General features: G+C 39.9%; 1 protein-coding gene across 2 annotated transcripts in view; it reads right to left on the bottom strand.

Annotated features, from left to right (window-relative positions):
• CACNA2D1 (calcium voltage-gated channel auxiliary subunit alpha2delta 1) overlaps window positions 1-15,864 on the bottom strand; it is a 960,240-nt gene that overhangs the window by 120,630 nt on the left and 823,746 nt on the right. The window contains exons 17-19 of one of the 2 annotated variants that reach the window (XM_082257081.1): window positions 6,444-6,518; window positions 5,140-5,214; window positions 1,854-1,910 (exon numbers count right to left, since the gene is read on the bottom strand). In XM_082257081.1, the coding sequence (XP_082113207.1) occupies window positions 1,854-1,910; window positions 5,140-5,214; window positions 6,444-6,518 (207 nt within the window). The remainder of the gene's footprint in view (window positions 1-1,853; window positions 1,911-5,139; window positions 5,215-6,443; window positions 6,519-15,864) is intronic. The other variant, XM_082257082.1, reaches the window with a different exon arrangement.

The raw sequence follows: 15,864 nt of genomic DNA, 5'->3' as shown, positions 1-15,864 counted from the left end.
AAGTTATGCTTTAATCTTATAAAAATCTTTTATATAAAAAAACTGACATTTGTTTGAGTCTAACCATTCAATGTAGTAATACAGAGAAGTCTCTCAGAACACAATAGCAGAACCTCCATCCCACTGTTATTGAAAATTCTTAGTGAAGTGAAATCTGGCATTTCTACTATAATTGCTCCTATAAAACTAAACCTATAATTTAATTTTACAAACAAACACTTGAAAGGAAAATTATTCAGACGTCCAACATTTGTTGTATTCTTGGGTTTGGGTTTGGATATACCCCACAGAGACTATGTAAACTACATAGGCCTATGGCTGTTGCTAAAGCATGGGTTCAAGAAGAGAAAATTATTTATAGTAAATCCAGAATGATGTGAAATATGCAGTGAGCTGCCAAGAGTACCAACACCTTCCAAAAATACTTTTTACCTAGGCGTTATGCTGATCCAACATCCTGAGTACTTTCTCAGTCACTGACCCAAAACATTCATGTAGATCAGCAGAGTTCACTTAACTCTTTACTTTTTACATATTAGATCTTCTTGGATCATAACCAAGTTTTGAACACAATATGATAATTTTGCTGTGCTCATTATTCGATTTCAGTGAAATGCCCACACCAACACCATGTCATGTGCACTCACACAGAATAATAATTTGATGAGCTGCTAGTAATGTTTTTCAATGCTTATTCATTATTACCTTCTGGTCAAATCCCTTGAACAGGGCTTAATTGAATGTAGCTGTTTCCAACCAGGGTACCCAGGCACCCTGGGGTGCCTTCAGGTGTCTTCAGGGGTGCCTTGGCAAAATGCAGAAAAATTGCCCAAACATTTTTTATACAAGACAGCGGGTGGCTCAAACCTGCCTTTTAGTTACACAAAGCCACATATTTTCATTGTGCACTGTACAGCCTTCTAGCCGCTGGTGCCCTAACAAGTAATGATGTCATTAGCACTTGCACAGTACCTTTTTGTCTACCTCCCCCCGCCCCTCTCTATCAGCACTGGAGTCCCATTAGCTGAGTGACGGGGAGAAACAAAGGGTGACAATAAACACTGAAATATTAGTCAGCATCAGTGTGCAAAGGTGTGTTTGCTTCGGAAGAATAAATCACCTCTAATGTTGGGTGTCCTGCATGTGGATGTTGCTATGCTATGTAAAACTAAACATTTTAAAATGGGGTGCCTCCGGATTGTGCAGGATTTTAAAGGATGCCTTGACTGAAAAAAAAGTTGAGAAACACTGATTTTTTGTGCAGTTAATAAATCATTCTAAATATGTTCTAATTGCTTAGAACTGGGTGAAAGCAAAATTTTGTTGGTATACTCAAACAAAACAAATTGTGCCATAAACGCAAAGCAGCCAGAACTTACACCATTGTAGCAAAACAAACTGCATTTGGTCACACATACCAGCATTTACACTTGATTTAGAGTTGGTTGCACAATTTTTGTGCAACTTTTTTCAAATAAAGACCAAAATATCTGCATTTATCTATTTTAAAATAATCGTGCAGAACAATATTTTTTCATTCCTGTAACATCCAACTCTAAACAAGGTACCTTTATTACAGCTGCACAATCTGTGCTACCAAAACATTTGGGTATGCACTTTATAAGCTTGCTGGTAGCCACAGCCATCCTAGCAGTGAACCAAAACCTATTTTTGGCCAGTGTTATTAAAGCCTTCCCATTTAACAGTAAGTTCATGTTAAACTGTGTATAACAGAACCTCTCTGGTGAGGAATCTATAAGACATGCTTAGAACAATGATAAATAAGCCCACTTGTTAGTTGTTTGCAGCTGGCCATACAAGTTTAAAACCAGCTCATTTCCATTTACCATTACCTGAAAACCAGGCCTCCTTTTCCTCAAATTAACCATGGGAATACCTAAACCTATAGGCTGAAGTCGCAAAGATAGTTCATGTTTACACTTATGACATGTTTAACCCTATGGCATTTTATTCACAAGCATTACATTGATGCTCTCTATATATTGGCATGTAACAAAAACAGCTATGCAGCATGCAGCCTTTTTTCAAAGACTGTATAATAACATTTAATACATAACCTAATTCTAGGACCACAGAAGCAATGTTTTGGTTGGCCTAAAATACAATATTTTTGAGGAGTACTAACCCTCAGAAGGACAGCATCCCCAAAAAATCTGAACAATGTTGTGGTTATTGTGGATGCATTCTATAATATTAAATGTTTTTGCTAAATGTATTAAGATCATTTTTATGCTATACCACTGCACAATATTCTAAAGGGCACAAATATTCTACAATAATTTCAGAATCAACCCCCTACTACCTCTAACACATTGGTTAAAGTCATATTCAGGCTTAAAGTGTCACTAAACCCAAAAAATAAATGCTGTGTTACATGCTGTTCATACTCACTCAGTCACTACAGGATTTATTTTCTGTATTCTGCAAAAAACATGGTTGATTCTGCTGCTCTCTATCTCCACCTTCTGCCCCAATTCAAATAGGGATTTTGCAGCTGTGGAGGCAACTCTGCATATGCTCAGTTTTCAGTGAGTTCTATGCTCAAAAAATGACAGCCCACTCCCTTCCTCCTCCTCCATGCCCACTAACCAGCTAAACACAATAGATGCGATATATTACATATGGATTAATGGAGGCTTCACCTCCCTCTTATTCTAAGAAACAGGTTGGAGGGGCGTGACTTGGCAGAAATGCGCCCACAACATTTAATTGCCAAAAAATTATAAATATTTAATTTCAAATATATATTTGTATGACAATTTAAAACAGTTTATTCATAATAATTCCTTGTTTTATTCTGTATTCAAAAGGCTGTTTTTCATTTTGAACATGTGGCCAGAAGCCGAGGATTAGAACTCCTCCTGCTTATGTTTCCCTGCAGACAGGCTGGGAAGGATCTGGGTCATATGACAGCTGTATATCGATTAAAAATAGAAGGAAAATGTAAATTAAACAGTATGTGTTTAGTATCACTTTAATGCCTGTCCTCCAAAGTGCAGATTTCACGATTATGTACTAACAATATAAACTGTAATCTCACCTTCATTTTGAAAGCACAGTAAAATTTTTATTTTATTTTATATATTATCAAAAATATAACTTTAGAACTGCTGCAGTCAATGTTGGCAACAATGGTCCCTAGCCAGTGTCTCTTAAGTCCCAAATAGCTTTCAGAATCTTGATTTAGTATATGATTTGGTATTCAGTGTGAACACAGCTTCATCTTATTCATCTACATTCACTTTGAAAATTAGTTTATATGAACAGAGTGAACAGACTGTACTCAATTAGTAATTAACTTCACTGTATGCATAGAATTAGGATAGGGCTGTATGTATGGAACAATTATAGGATAAATTATACATGTTTTCATTAAAGAGACCCTGTCTGGTGTCTACAACTTTTTAAAGCTTTACTCCGATGCATATACTCACCTCTCTAATGACCACCTCTTCCACATTGCAGTGCTCCAGCCTCAGAAAGCCTCTTAGGGTCCTTTCACACAGGCTTTCCACCCGGCGGACTCCATTTTGCTAAGCAAAGATTGATCCACCGATCCCCACTGAGCAGGCAGATGAAAGGTCCGTTTCTGCTTACTTTGCAGAGACAGACCTGTCAGATTCCCGCTCTTCTCTATGGGAAATCAGATGAAAACGGATTGTCCATTTTCATCTAAACCTATCCAATCCAATTCACCAGACGGATGAAAATTAGGGTTTTTTATCCATCTGGATTTAAGGAATAGGATTGGATCAGATAGCAGCGGGTGTCAGCAGACATGCCACCGCTGACATCCGCTGCTCCATAGAGGTACATGGGGCATCCGATCAGGCGGACCTGATCAGAAAGCCCATGTGAAAAGGCCCTTAGGCATTTGACACTGTTGGATGTCTGTATCCCCAACTATGGGTCAGTTATTTTCTTCTTCTAAACCCCTATGCCATTGCTGAGTCCTGTATTGATGTAGGTGTCAGTAAATGGAACCATTGCATGTGAAACTGGCCACACACAATGCAATATAATTTTTTTGTCAATATTTGGTATATTTTAATTTTAACATATGTTAATTTGTGTAATATTCAACATGACCTTTAAAGACCATAAAATCTGATCATACAGTAGAATGCTATGCCAGCTTTGATAATGTTTTTTGACCAACATATTCTCCTCTTCAGTAGATAGTTTTTAAATTATTTATTACAAATATCAACAAAACTACAATTTAAGCTAGCTGGTTTCTTTGTTTAAACAAATGTCAGAAACTGCAAAGCTTCACCACTACCAAGAAATCCTGAAATATTTCACATAGGATATACTGTGTATGCATGTGACCCTAACAGCTAGCTATATAATCTTTACCACATGTTCCTGTTCACGGGAAAATATATATTTTTTAATTTGTTGAAATTCCATAAGTAATATAAACATGCTAAGGATTTGATTTACTTAAGTGGCAAAAGCAATGAGAGAGCTTTTCTGAAGTCACTGACAGCTACAGTAACACATTGGTCCCTTGCCTGGAAAACCAACTGACTGAATTAGTATTTTCACCCTAATTAGCAGTAGCAGAGTTTTATAATCTTATTAGCAATAATGCCAGAAACATAATAAATAAAAGCCCAATAAACCTTATTTTTCAATGTATTTCAGGTGCATCTAAACAAAAGATAGTCTTACTTTTTTTTCTTTCTAAGGCAGATACAGCCTGACTAGAAAAGCCTGTTTCATGCCAGCAGCTGCAGAGTAGGACCCATGCTTTAATATATATCAAAGGCGCTATATTTTCTCATAAAAAAACATTTACATTTAAGTATTTCATATGGGTATGGATGTAAGAAATCAAACACATAATTTTCTCGTAAATACTAAGCTAGCTTAAAACATAGTCATTTTATTTAATATTTTTTTTATAGCTTATCAACCCTCAACCTTAATGATGTTGGGGGTGATGTGATTTACGTGTTTTAGAGTTAGCAGACTCCCTACTTCTTACTTCAGCATTACACTAAGTATAAGAATTACTGCGCATATCTATTAAACGTTAGTTATTTTTTTTTTCCCAAAAAATGTTAGTTATTACTACATCAACCCCTTTTAAACCAGTAAGCACACTCATACCTTTGGTTGAAGATTTGGATGGAGCAGCACATAACCGTTAGGATCCAGTGCAAAATAATATCCATTTGGGCAAAGCTAAAGGGAAAAAATTTAGCAGTTTACATTAGTTAGTAAATTGTATGTCGGTAAATAAAAAATGTAGTGCAAAATAAAAAAACACCTGTTTCATTGGAACATTACAAAATCCATTGTTTTGGGTTTATTTTTCAAATTTTGTTTTAGATATTTAGTCAGTTGGCTGCATTGTGTAAAAATACCAGATACCCTGTTAAAATGTTGCTTATCTGCATTAGGAATACTAAAAAAAATGCAACCTACAACCAAGAAAATACAAATCAGTTTTCTTTTATGTCTGTAATGATGCAAAGATAGTTTTTTAGTGAATGTCCTGCTTGGTTTTTGCATGGCTGTTCATTACATATCAAAGGTATGCATTACAGTTAGGATTAGGACTAACTTTTAAAGGACTAGTTAAGCCAATTAGTCGTCTTTGTACATATGAGGGTATATGGCTGTACCCATGCATGAAACTGAAAACAAATCTCAGCCATTTATCTTTAAGTGCTTTCTAAAACTTTATATATCTATATCAATATATACTTTATATGAAGGTTTCAGTATTTTTTTCTTACTTTTAATTCATTAACCTTCCTAGCAGTATTCCTGAGTGTGGCTCTGGGTTAAATTTCATTGCCAAAAGCGGTAACCCCCGAGCGGTACCGCTAGGAAGATCGCTGGATCCTGTAAGAGAGTCCCCGGGATCCAGCGATGTGTCCCGGCGGTGTGCGGCGGCGGATCTTCCTCCCGATGCTCTGTGTGCCCCGGCTTCCGTCTCCTGCGACGTGGCGCTCGCGGGGGGGTGGAACCGGCGGCAAATTCAAAAAGTAAAACACACCAAACACACTGATACATTGCAAAATAAAATAAATTCACATTAGTGCTCTTTTCTGCAGTTTTACTGTACTTTTTATGTATATATATATATATATATATATATATATATATATATAAATATGAATATATAAATATAAATATATATATATATATATATATATATACATACATACATACTTTAACTTACTTATAGTTATTTATTATATTATAATTTATGATTTTGTGTTTCAAACTTTATCATACCCGAGATGTTATAAAGAAGAACGCACTGAAAAAAAAAATCATATGTAAATAGTTGGTTTGGGCTGCTCATTCTTAAGAATTACATGCAAAATAATGGTACCACTTTCAGCACCTAAAATTGGAAAGAATCATACCGCCAGGGAGGTTAATAAAGAAAATAGACTTACTGTAAAGCGTGGGGTAAGCCTTTGAATATCTTTCAGTGAAACATCTACACCCATAACACCAAGTATCAGCTGGTTCTAAAATAAAAAACACACAAAATTAAAAGGCAACACAACTTGCGTGACAAAAACAACACACTAGAATATTTAAAAAATGGTCTGCTGATCACACAGCAGAAGTGTTACTATATGGAATATATTCCTTTTTTCTCTCCAAAAAATATACTATAGCCATGTTACATATATGCACTTGTAAGATAGCAATGATAATGCGAATGATAGTTATGATGATAAGACCATTAGCCTTGTAGAATGTATGGTAATGTATTTCTTATGTAAATAGTGTTTATTGATTGTATTTTTCCCCAGACTTCAATTAAACATGAGAGTTTTCTTTTGGTCCCATGGAGCTAATAAAGAATATCTAGCGTGTGTGGCCAAGTTTATATTACACACTCTTTTGTCAGGAAGCCCAGAGTGATTTTTCCCTTTGGAGAGCAGTAAGTCTAATAAAACAAATGCTTTAATAATGATTCTAAGATTTATACTGTGGGCAGTTTAAAAGCCCCATCAATAACCACATGGATATCAACAAGGAAATTTCACATGCTAGATTTCAGAGCTTACGGAAATATAAAATGCCATGATGAAAATTATTGAGTTAAGCTGTCAAAAAGATAACCACTTTGTCTACATGTATAGGTTTGAATGCATAATCAAAAAAAAAAAAAGAGAAAAGGAGGAAAGGGTAAAACACACATGAGTGGTGACTTATATATATATATATATATATATATATATATATATATATATATATATATATATATATATATATATATATATATATATTATTTTGGGTTTGATTTACTAAAACTTGACAGTGCAACATCTGGTGCAGCTTTGCATAGAATCCAGCTTCAGCTTCAGGTTTTTTTTTTTTTGTGAAAGCTTAATTAAACAACTTGAAGTTAGAAGCAGATTGGCTACCATGCACAGCTGCACCAAATTTTGCACTCTCCAGTTTTAGCAAATCAGCCCCGCTGTAAAAAGCCAACATTTTTACCTTTGGATGGAGTAGGGAATAGTTTAGTCTGCTATCTGCTGTCAGTTTTTTTTTTTGTCCATTTGGGAGATTTCCCTTTACTTGAACAGGTCTTCCCTAATCTCATTTCAGTGACAACCATAACATGTTGAATTTTCCATCACTTTCTATCCCAGTAAAAATAGTCATTAGGATAGAATCACTCTCCCTAGTTGGGAAACAGACAAATAAAAACCTGACAGGGTTTTTAAAACATTACAACTTTATATATTACAGTAAATGTGTTTGGCTTTAAGTATAGTTTAACAATTTAAAGAATTTTGATGAACATATTTCCCTTCATCACCTGAATGCATGTTCTTTTGTGAGCTTTTGCCAGGAACAGCTGTCACAGAGGATCATTCATATAGAAAGTGTAACATTTTACCATACTATTACAGCCTGACTCTTCATATTACAGACTTATTTTATGATCTGATTCTAACTTTAATAGCAGCTCTATTTTGATTTTTTCTTTCTGTAACTTTAATAAAAATTATGTTTTAACCCTTAATTAGTAAATACTAATTATATTGAATTACTTCCTCCCCCTACCTTCTGTTGTCTACATCACTAATTTGATATATTTTTTTTCACTTGCATTTTTATTACTACTATTATAATACTCACAAAAAAAAAAAAAGAATATAACTTCAGTAGGTTGTATACCAAGCAACATTAATTAGGTTTACTAAAAACATTCAACAAATAGCAGAAAACAATTTGTAAATTGTATCTATAGCAACACATTTCTTAAAATAATAAACTGCATTGTTTTTTGCTTTCTATTTAGTCTTGATTTTAAATACATGGAAAATAAATTATTTTTTGCAAAGGGTAGTCTTGTTTGTCCCCAATAAACACACCAATTTGGAACATAAGAAATGACAGTTATTGCCAATAGACTTATAATTGAATTGTGAAAACTGCTCTGGCCCATACAGTTAAAATACCATTTTCATCTGTTTTAATGGATCTTTATTTTTGTGCACATCTACAGTGGGTCTGCATAGCAGAATATACAGTTACAGTTGACATCTGTTGCTTGATACCTACTTAATAAAAACTGTAAAACTACTCACAAGAATAAACTTTTTGACAAACATATTGCTACAATTTTACTTTCAATAAATTTTTATTAGTTTTCAAAACAGTACAACAAGAATCATGAAGGTATACATAGTCGCAATCACAATGTTTCCAACAAAACACATTGAATTAGAATTTCAGAACTCAGTCATCAACAAAGGAAAGAAGGGTTATCATCTCAAAAGTAAACGTTAACAAGCTATAACTATTCAAGTTGTTTCTCCAGTGGTTGTACTCGTGTTCCGGGTGACCCAGCCCCTGTCATGGGGCGGGGGTGAAATATTTGCTAGTGGTCCATATGTGCCAAGTAGAGTGAAATTTGGTTCCACCGTGAATCGAGTAGGCGTAGGCCTTCTCCATAGTGTATTGCAAATTAACCATCCTGATAACTTCTAGGTGGGATGGGGATGTGGTCTGCCTCCAGTGTTTGGCAATTAGTGTCCTGGCCGCTACCAGGATGTGGAAGCATACTGTTCTCATATTTAAGGGTATATTATGTATTCCCAAGTTTAGTAATGCCATGTCCATATTGGGTTTGGTAAGTATGCCCGTAGTGGTCGAAAGCACCTCAAACACCCTACTCCAAAAGCTGGTTAGGCTTTTACATTTCCAAAAAATATGGGAGATGGTGCCTGTTTGGTCACAATTGCGCCAGCAAAGCGGGCTTTGGGAACTGAAGAATTTAGACAGGCGATACGGTGTGAGGTACCATCTGGTTAGAAGTTTCTGCATTTGTTCCCAGTGGTTTACGCATCGGGAGGCCGTGAAGGAGGTGTGGATCGCCGTCTTCCACTGGTATTCGGAGTAGAGTGTCTGAAGCTCACTCTCCCACTTGATCATGTGTGTTGTTTTATGGAAAGTGTTTTTGCGCCCCAAAAGGTTGTATATGAGGGAGATGCCTTTTATTGGGGCCTCTACGTTCGTGAGGAATTGCCATAGTGCGGTGGGCAACCGTAGCTTGGGCAGGGGGTTTTTGCGTAAGAAGCTAGCTATAGCGTTATAGAAAAACATGGCTTTGTGGGGGAGTTTGAATTCTGTGTGGAGGTCAAGGAAGGGTTTAAGTGAGTCCTGGCGGTAAAGTTGAGAAACCGACTGAATACCAGCGGCCGTGAGCATAGTGGTTTTTGCAAACGGAAGCAGAACATTGAATACGGTTAGAGGCATAGGGATCAACATATCCGTCGGATGCTCGGATTTCCGTGCAACGAGGACTCGCCAGGAGCGCAGCGTCGCTTGAGACGTGATTGGCAATGACCTCACATCTAGGGGTTTCCATGCATCAGCTAGAAGCAATAAACTAAGATCTGACGATCGTGTCAATGCCGCCGCTTCTATCGGTAGCCAGGGAAGGTTTCGCGAGTTGGAGAACCAGTGTTGGAGGGGGGTCAGTCTCGTCGCGTGATAGTAGTCCGTTATGTCTGATAGCCTCAGTCCCCCTGCTTTTTTGTGACGAATCATATGTGTATGAGAACACCTGGCTCTCTTTCGTTGCCATACAAATGTGCGAAGTATTTTGGACAGGGAGGTAAGGTATGCACCGGTGATATGTATTGGGAGAGTGCGGAACATGTATAGGATTTTTGGAAGGCAGAGCATTTTGAATGCCGCTATTCGTCCCGCCCAGGAGATTTCGGTCGACTTGATACCAGCGGTATCTGCTGTTAGGGTGGATAGTAGGGATTTCATGTTGGAGTTCAACAATTTGGATGTGGGGAATGCCAGTTGGATCCCTAGATATTTTAGAGAGTCAGAAGTCCAGGCGTATGGGAGCTGTGTTTGGAGATGTTTGCGGGTGTTGTCGGGTATATTCATACCTAAGATTTCGGATTTTCCAAAATTTACTTTATAGAAGGACACCTTACTGAAGTCCTGAAGAATGTTATGAGCTGCTGGAAGGGACACCACGGGGTTCGTTAGACTCAAAATGACATCGTCAGCAAACAGAGTGATGATGTGCTTGGAGGATCCAAATTTAAAGCCGGATACCATGGGGGAGGAGCGTAGCAGTTCCGCCAGTGGCTCTATTAAAAGGTTAAAAATGAGGGGCGAGAGAGGGCACCCTTGTCGCGTACCGTTGGTGATGCTAAAGGGTTTAGAAAGCATGCCAGCGGACAGTACCTTAGCCGATGGAGAGGAGTATAAGGCCACTATGGCCGACAGGATCGGACCCGAGAATCCAAATTTGCGTAGAACCAATTCCATGTATTCCCAGTGGATACGGTCGAACGCCTTCTCTGCGTCTATGGAAAGAAGCAGAGAAGGCGTTCTGGAGCTCTCTGAATGATGCATTAAATTTATCACCCTTCTGGTCGCATCCGGGGCTTGCCTTCCCCGGACGAATCCCATTTGGTCTCCCCCCAGCAGCTTCGGCAAAAGTTTTGCTAGGCGGTTGGCGAGAAGTTTAGCGTATAGTTTGACATCATTATTTAGGAGGGATATGGGCCTAAAGTTCGCTGGGGCGGTAGGGGGTTTACCTGGTTTAGGAAGGGTTATGATGTTCGCCTGGAGCATCTCCCCTGGGAAAGTGCCCGTGGCAATGGCCGAGGAAAATGCGGACAACATGTGGGGCGAGAGTACGTCATGGAGTGATCTGTAATATTCATTTGTTAACCCGTCAGGGCCTGGTGATTTATTTAAAGGAGTACCTAGAATAGTCTGGGAAAGTTCTTTTGGCGTAAAGGGGGCATTCAGGGATGATAGGTCATCGGGCGTGAGAGAGGGAAGGTTCATACGACTCAAGAAGGCGAGGATTTCCGACGTCGACGGGCTATGTGTGGTCGAGTCGTTACGTAGGTTGTACAGGGAGCCATAATAGTCGGCGAAAGCGTCTGTAATTTGTTGAGGGTGCGTGTGTTTTTTACCTGTATGGGGGTGAGTCACAAACGCTATTTTAGATTTGACTCTCCTGGCTTTAAGCCTGGAGGCCAGAAACTTGCCTGCCTTATTATGGTTCGAGTAATACTGGAGGCGGAGTTTCGCCAGCATTTTGTCGTGGTGTACAAGCAAAAGCCTGCAGAGTTCTGCTCTAAGAGCTGTGAGCTTGGATGACAATATTTGTGAGGGGTGTTGTTTATTGGTCTCTTCCAGGGATTTAATGTTTTCGAGGGTGTCTCGAAGCGTTTTCTGATATTTCTTTTTCATTCTAGAGGCTAATTGAATGAGAATTCCTCTTGCATAAGCCTTGTGGGCATTCCAAAGCATGAAGGGGTCTATGTCAGGGGTGGCGTTGTTTGTGAAGAATTCCCTAAGCTGAGTTTGGAGGTGCTTGAGAGAATCGGGGTCTGACAGGGTTGAATTATTACATCTCCATATGAACGAAGACGGCTGGGGAGCTGACGTGGATACGGACATATGTATGGCGGCGTGGTCTGACCACATTGCTACAATTTTAATGTTTTTACAAAGCTCTTTTGTGCAACAGTATTAAAAATAAATATGTGAAATGCACACCTGTAACTCTCTATTTATTTAACTGCACTGTTTTATTCATTAAAATCAGATTTGTTTTACATTTTCTATCAAATTTCTTTCCTTTTTTATTAAGTCATAGGATACATAGGGTAGGGCAAAGGCCTAGGGGTGGAAGAGACCGTCAGGGTAGCCCGGGGGGGGGGGGCTGTGATTTTGACATCAATCACTTTTGAGACATTGTTGGGAAGGGAGGAGAAGGAGAAGAAATGGTCTCACCCATTATCGAGAGGGAAGAATGTCCTGGGAGAGATGTCCACAAAGTGTGGAAACTTTGTCAAGTAAAAGTCCCATTTGTTGTAAAAGCGAGAGTGGTTGCAGGTGGAGAGCATCACATCCAATTTTTCTTTGCGAAGAAGGTTGGTGAGTTTGGTTTTTCACGTCAGAGATGGTAGGGGGAATAGTGGAGGTCCATTGTTTGAGGATAGCCCTCCTGGCCACCATGAAGCATGTGGATAGTCAAGCTTTGTTGCACCGTATGATCAGAGACAGTGGTTTTGTATATCCGTTGGGGGATCCTTCAAAGAAGCCAAATAGTAAGGGGAGGGGATCTTTGCATGGTTGATACCTGGTTACAGTTGCAGCAAAATTTTCTATTTGGTCTCAGAAACAAGAGATGAGAGGGCAGTGCCACAGTCTGTGGAACAACACTGGTCTGGGCTGGTGGATTGTTAAGGTTGAGGATGTTGGGAATGGTAGATATGCTCGGTGCAGGATTTTGAGTTGCTGCTTCCTCCAGAATTCATTGATGATGAAGGCACAAGTGGTGTTGTACCCTGCTAGGATGTAATCTCTTGACTCTGGATGAGTGAGATCTTTGTTTCATAGAGAGGTTGGACCCAGATGGAGAGGTTTGACGAGTCAGGAGCATAGGGGTTTGTAAATGTCAGAGATTTTGAGGAGATTGTGATCCAGGAGGGTGTCCAGAATAGAGGAGCAAAAACATGTCCCCCTGTCAGGACAAAGGCTAACTGCAAAATTAATTGCTTGTTGAACATATAGGAACTGGTGGGCAGGTAGATTGTACCAGGTTTGCAGAACTGGCAAGGGGAGAGCTATACTGGAGGAGGGGTCAAATAATTGGACCATTTTTGTGAGCCTGCGGGAGGCCCATGTGGAGAAGGCCACGTATTGCCGTGTTTGGGGAAAGAGAGGGTGACCGATTTTTGGAAGGTAGCAAGATGTAAAAGGAGAGAACCCCAGTTTTTTCCTGGTCTCCCTCCAGGCTATTAGGGTGTCATGTAACAGTAGATTATGTTTTAAAGATGGAGGGAGGGAGTTGGTTCTGCAATGCAATAAAGCGGACAGTTAACATCTGGGATCCTAGATCATAATTAGAGTATCTGGATGAACCTGACAACCAGTCCAAACCTACTCTGAGGAGGCAAGATAGATTGTACATTCGGATATTCTGTAGATTAGCACCCCCCATGCTTGGGAAGGAATAACTTGTGAAGGGACATACAGGGGCAGCATCCATGCCAAAGGAAGCCTGAAGGAGCTCTGTGGAGGGACTGGATGTCTTTGTGCTGTAATAGGAGGGGGGTGGTTTGGAGGGGATAGAGAAGTTTTGGGAAACTAACCATCTTGAATAAATGACATCTGCCAAGTAGGGAGAGGAGAAGGGCTGACCAGTTTTCTAGTTCCCCAATGATATTAGAGAAAATTGGAGGAAAATTAAGGTGGTAGAGGGAGATTTAGAGGGAGATTAGAGTGCAAAAGAAGTAAGCGTGACAGGGGTTCAAGGGCCGGATTAAAGAGGGGAGGGGGTTGTGCCTTTGTGGAGGGGGAAGCTATTAGATATGTGGTCTACAGTTACCACATTGGCAGAAGAGGCAGAGTGCACGGCGGAGATAATGTGAAGGCCTGCCATCATAACCAAACTTCTGGAGAGCCACCCGCAACCAGTTAAAGCTGAGAGTGTCAAAGGCTTTCTCAGCGTCTAGTGTAATAATGGCTAGGTCACTGATGAGTTTGGCTCTCGCTTGTTCCAAGACGGAGAGGACTTTATGAATATTGGACGTGGCTGGTCGTCCAAGTGTGAAGACTGCTTGAGAGGGGTGAATTAGTGATGGCACGATCAATGCTAACCTGTTGCCCAAGATTTTGGATAGAATCTTTGAATCCAAGTTGAGCAAGGAAATCGGGTGGTAAGAGCCTGGCTCCGTTTGGTCTTTTCCTTTTTTGGGATCAATTTTTTGAAAGCTTGGAAGCCCAACTGAAGGTATTGGCTTCCGTCTAAGATGGCTTTGTAGACTGATGCAAGGGTTGGAGCAGTCAGGTCTGCTGAGATCGGTGTACCCATCCGGGCCCCAAGCTTTGCCTGATGCCAGCGAAGCTATCGCAGACTTCACATCCGCGGCAGTTACCGGGGCGTTTAACTGAACTAGAAGTGAGGGTGAGTAGGTTGGGGTTCACAGCATGTTCTGCGTGAGTTACCATGAATTCTGCCCAGGCTTCCTTGATGGCATTCAGGAGGTTCTGGTTGCTGGATAGATGTAAAGGGAATCGCCAGGTTTTGGCGCAAGGGGGTGCAAGATACGTCAAAGTGACAGAGATCAGGGTGTGATCCGACATTGCAATCTCTGATATTAGGGGATCTGCGTTAAACTTTAGAAGAAGAGAATTGCAAAAGAGATAATCTATCCTGGATAAGCTCTTATGGGGTAGAGAAAAAAGTGTACTCTTTACCGACAGGATTAGCGAGCTGCCACATGTAAATTAGTTGAAGCCTTTCAGCGATTTGCATTAGAGGAGTATTGACGAGTTGAGGGAAGGGGGTTGGAGTGGTCCCACCCCAAGACTTATCTTCCAGAAGGTGCATTACCGAGTAAAAGTCATCTCTGACGAGTAGAGGAAAGTGGATGTAGGGGGCTAGGTGAGAGGTGAGGCCCTGAAAAAATTATTTGGAGGGGGAGTTAGGGGCATAGATTTTGGAGAGTACCAGTTCCCTGGAGAATATTTTGAGTTTGATTATGGCCATCCGACCATCCTCATCTGTCTCTACTGATAGGACCTCACAGGGAAGGTTTTTGTTGATAAGAGTAAGTACACCTGCTTTCCCCTTTACCAACACAGAGCCATATACTTGACCTACCCACAATTTGCGCATAAGATTAAAGTCTGATAAGGGCAAATGGGTTTCCTGAAGTAGGGCTATATTAGTCTTAAGCCGCTTAAGATGACATAGAATTGCCATTCTTTTATGGGGGAGACCTTAACCCCTTGACATTCCATGAGACCACTTTCATGTCAGAGCGGTGTTGGGGGGGTTCGGTAAAAATGAATAAAGTGGGAATAAATGGTAACGGGATTGACACTGTGGAGGTGTAGCCCAGTGGGGTATGGAAATAGAGGAGGGTGCTTGCTTTCTGTAAAAAAGGGTGTGGAGTGGTTACTAACCCAACATATGAGTACAAAAGAAGAAAAAAATATGAACATACAACAGAGGGCGTGGACTTTGCTTTCATCCACGTGAGATACATTATGCTCGGGACAGCGTTACCAGAGATGTATGTATAGCACGCGGAGTTTGTGTGGTTGGTGTCTCCCTGGGAATGTGAAGGCTAAAGGGGAACAATGTAGATCCCAAGAGTCTTGACAGCTGTGGCAAATTTCAGTAGATATATCTCCGGTAAGGCTGTGGGCATTAACAAAACAGAAAAAAAACAGAATGGCATTACACATACAAGGTTAACAGTATAGGGTATATTTGGCTACTAAGGAATACAGAATTGCCAAAATATATCACCAGAGCCCTAGGAGTGCCAGTGGAATAGACTGTGT

The sequence above is a fragment of the Pelophylax lessonae genome (assembly GCF_965119305.1).
Source record: "Pelophylax lessonae genome assembly, chromosome: 4".
Lineage (NCBI taxonomy): Eukaryota > Metazoa > Chordata > Amphibia > Anura > Ranidae > Pelophylax > Pelophylax lessonae.
The sequence above is the reverse complement of the archived record's forward strand: the minus strand, read 5'-3'. Positions and strand labels throughout refer to the sequence as shown.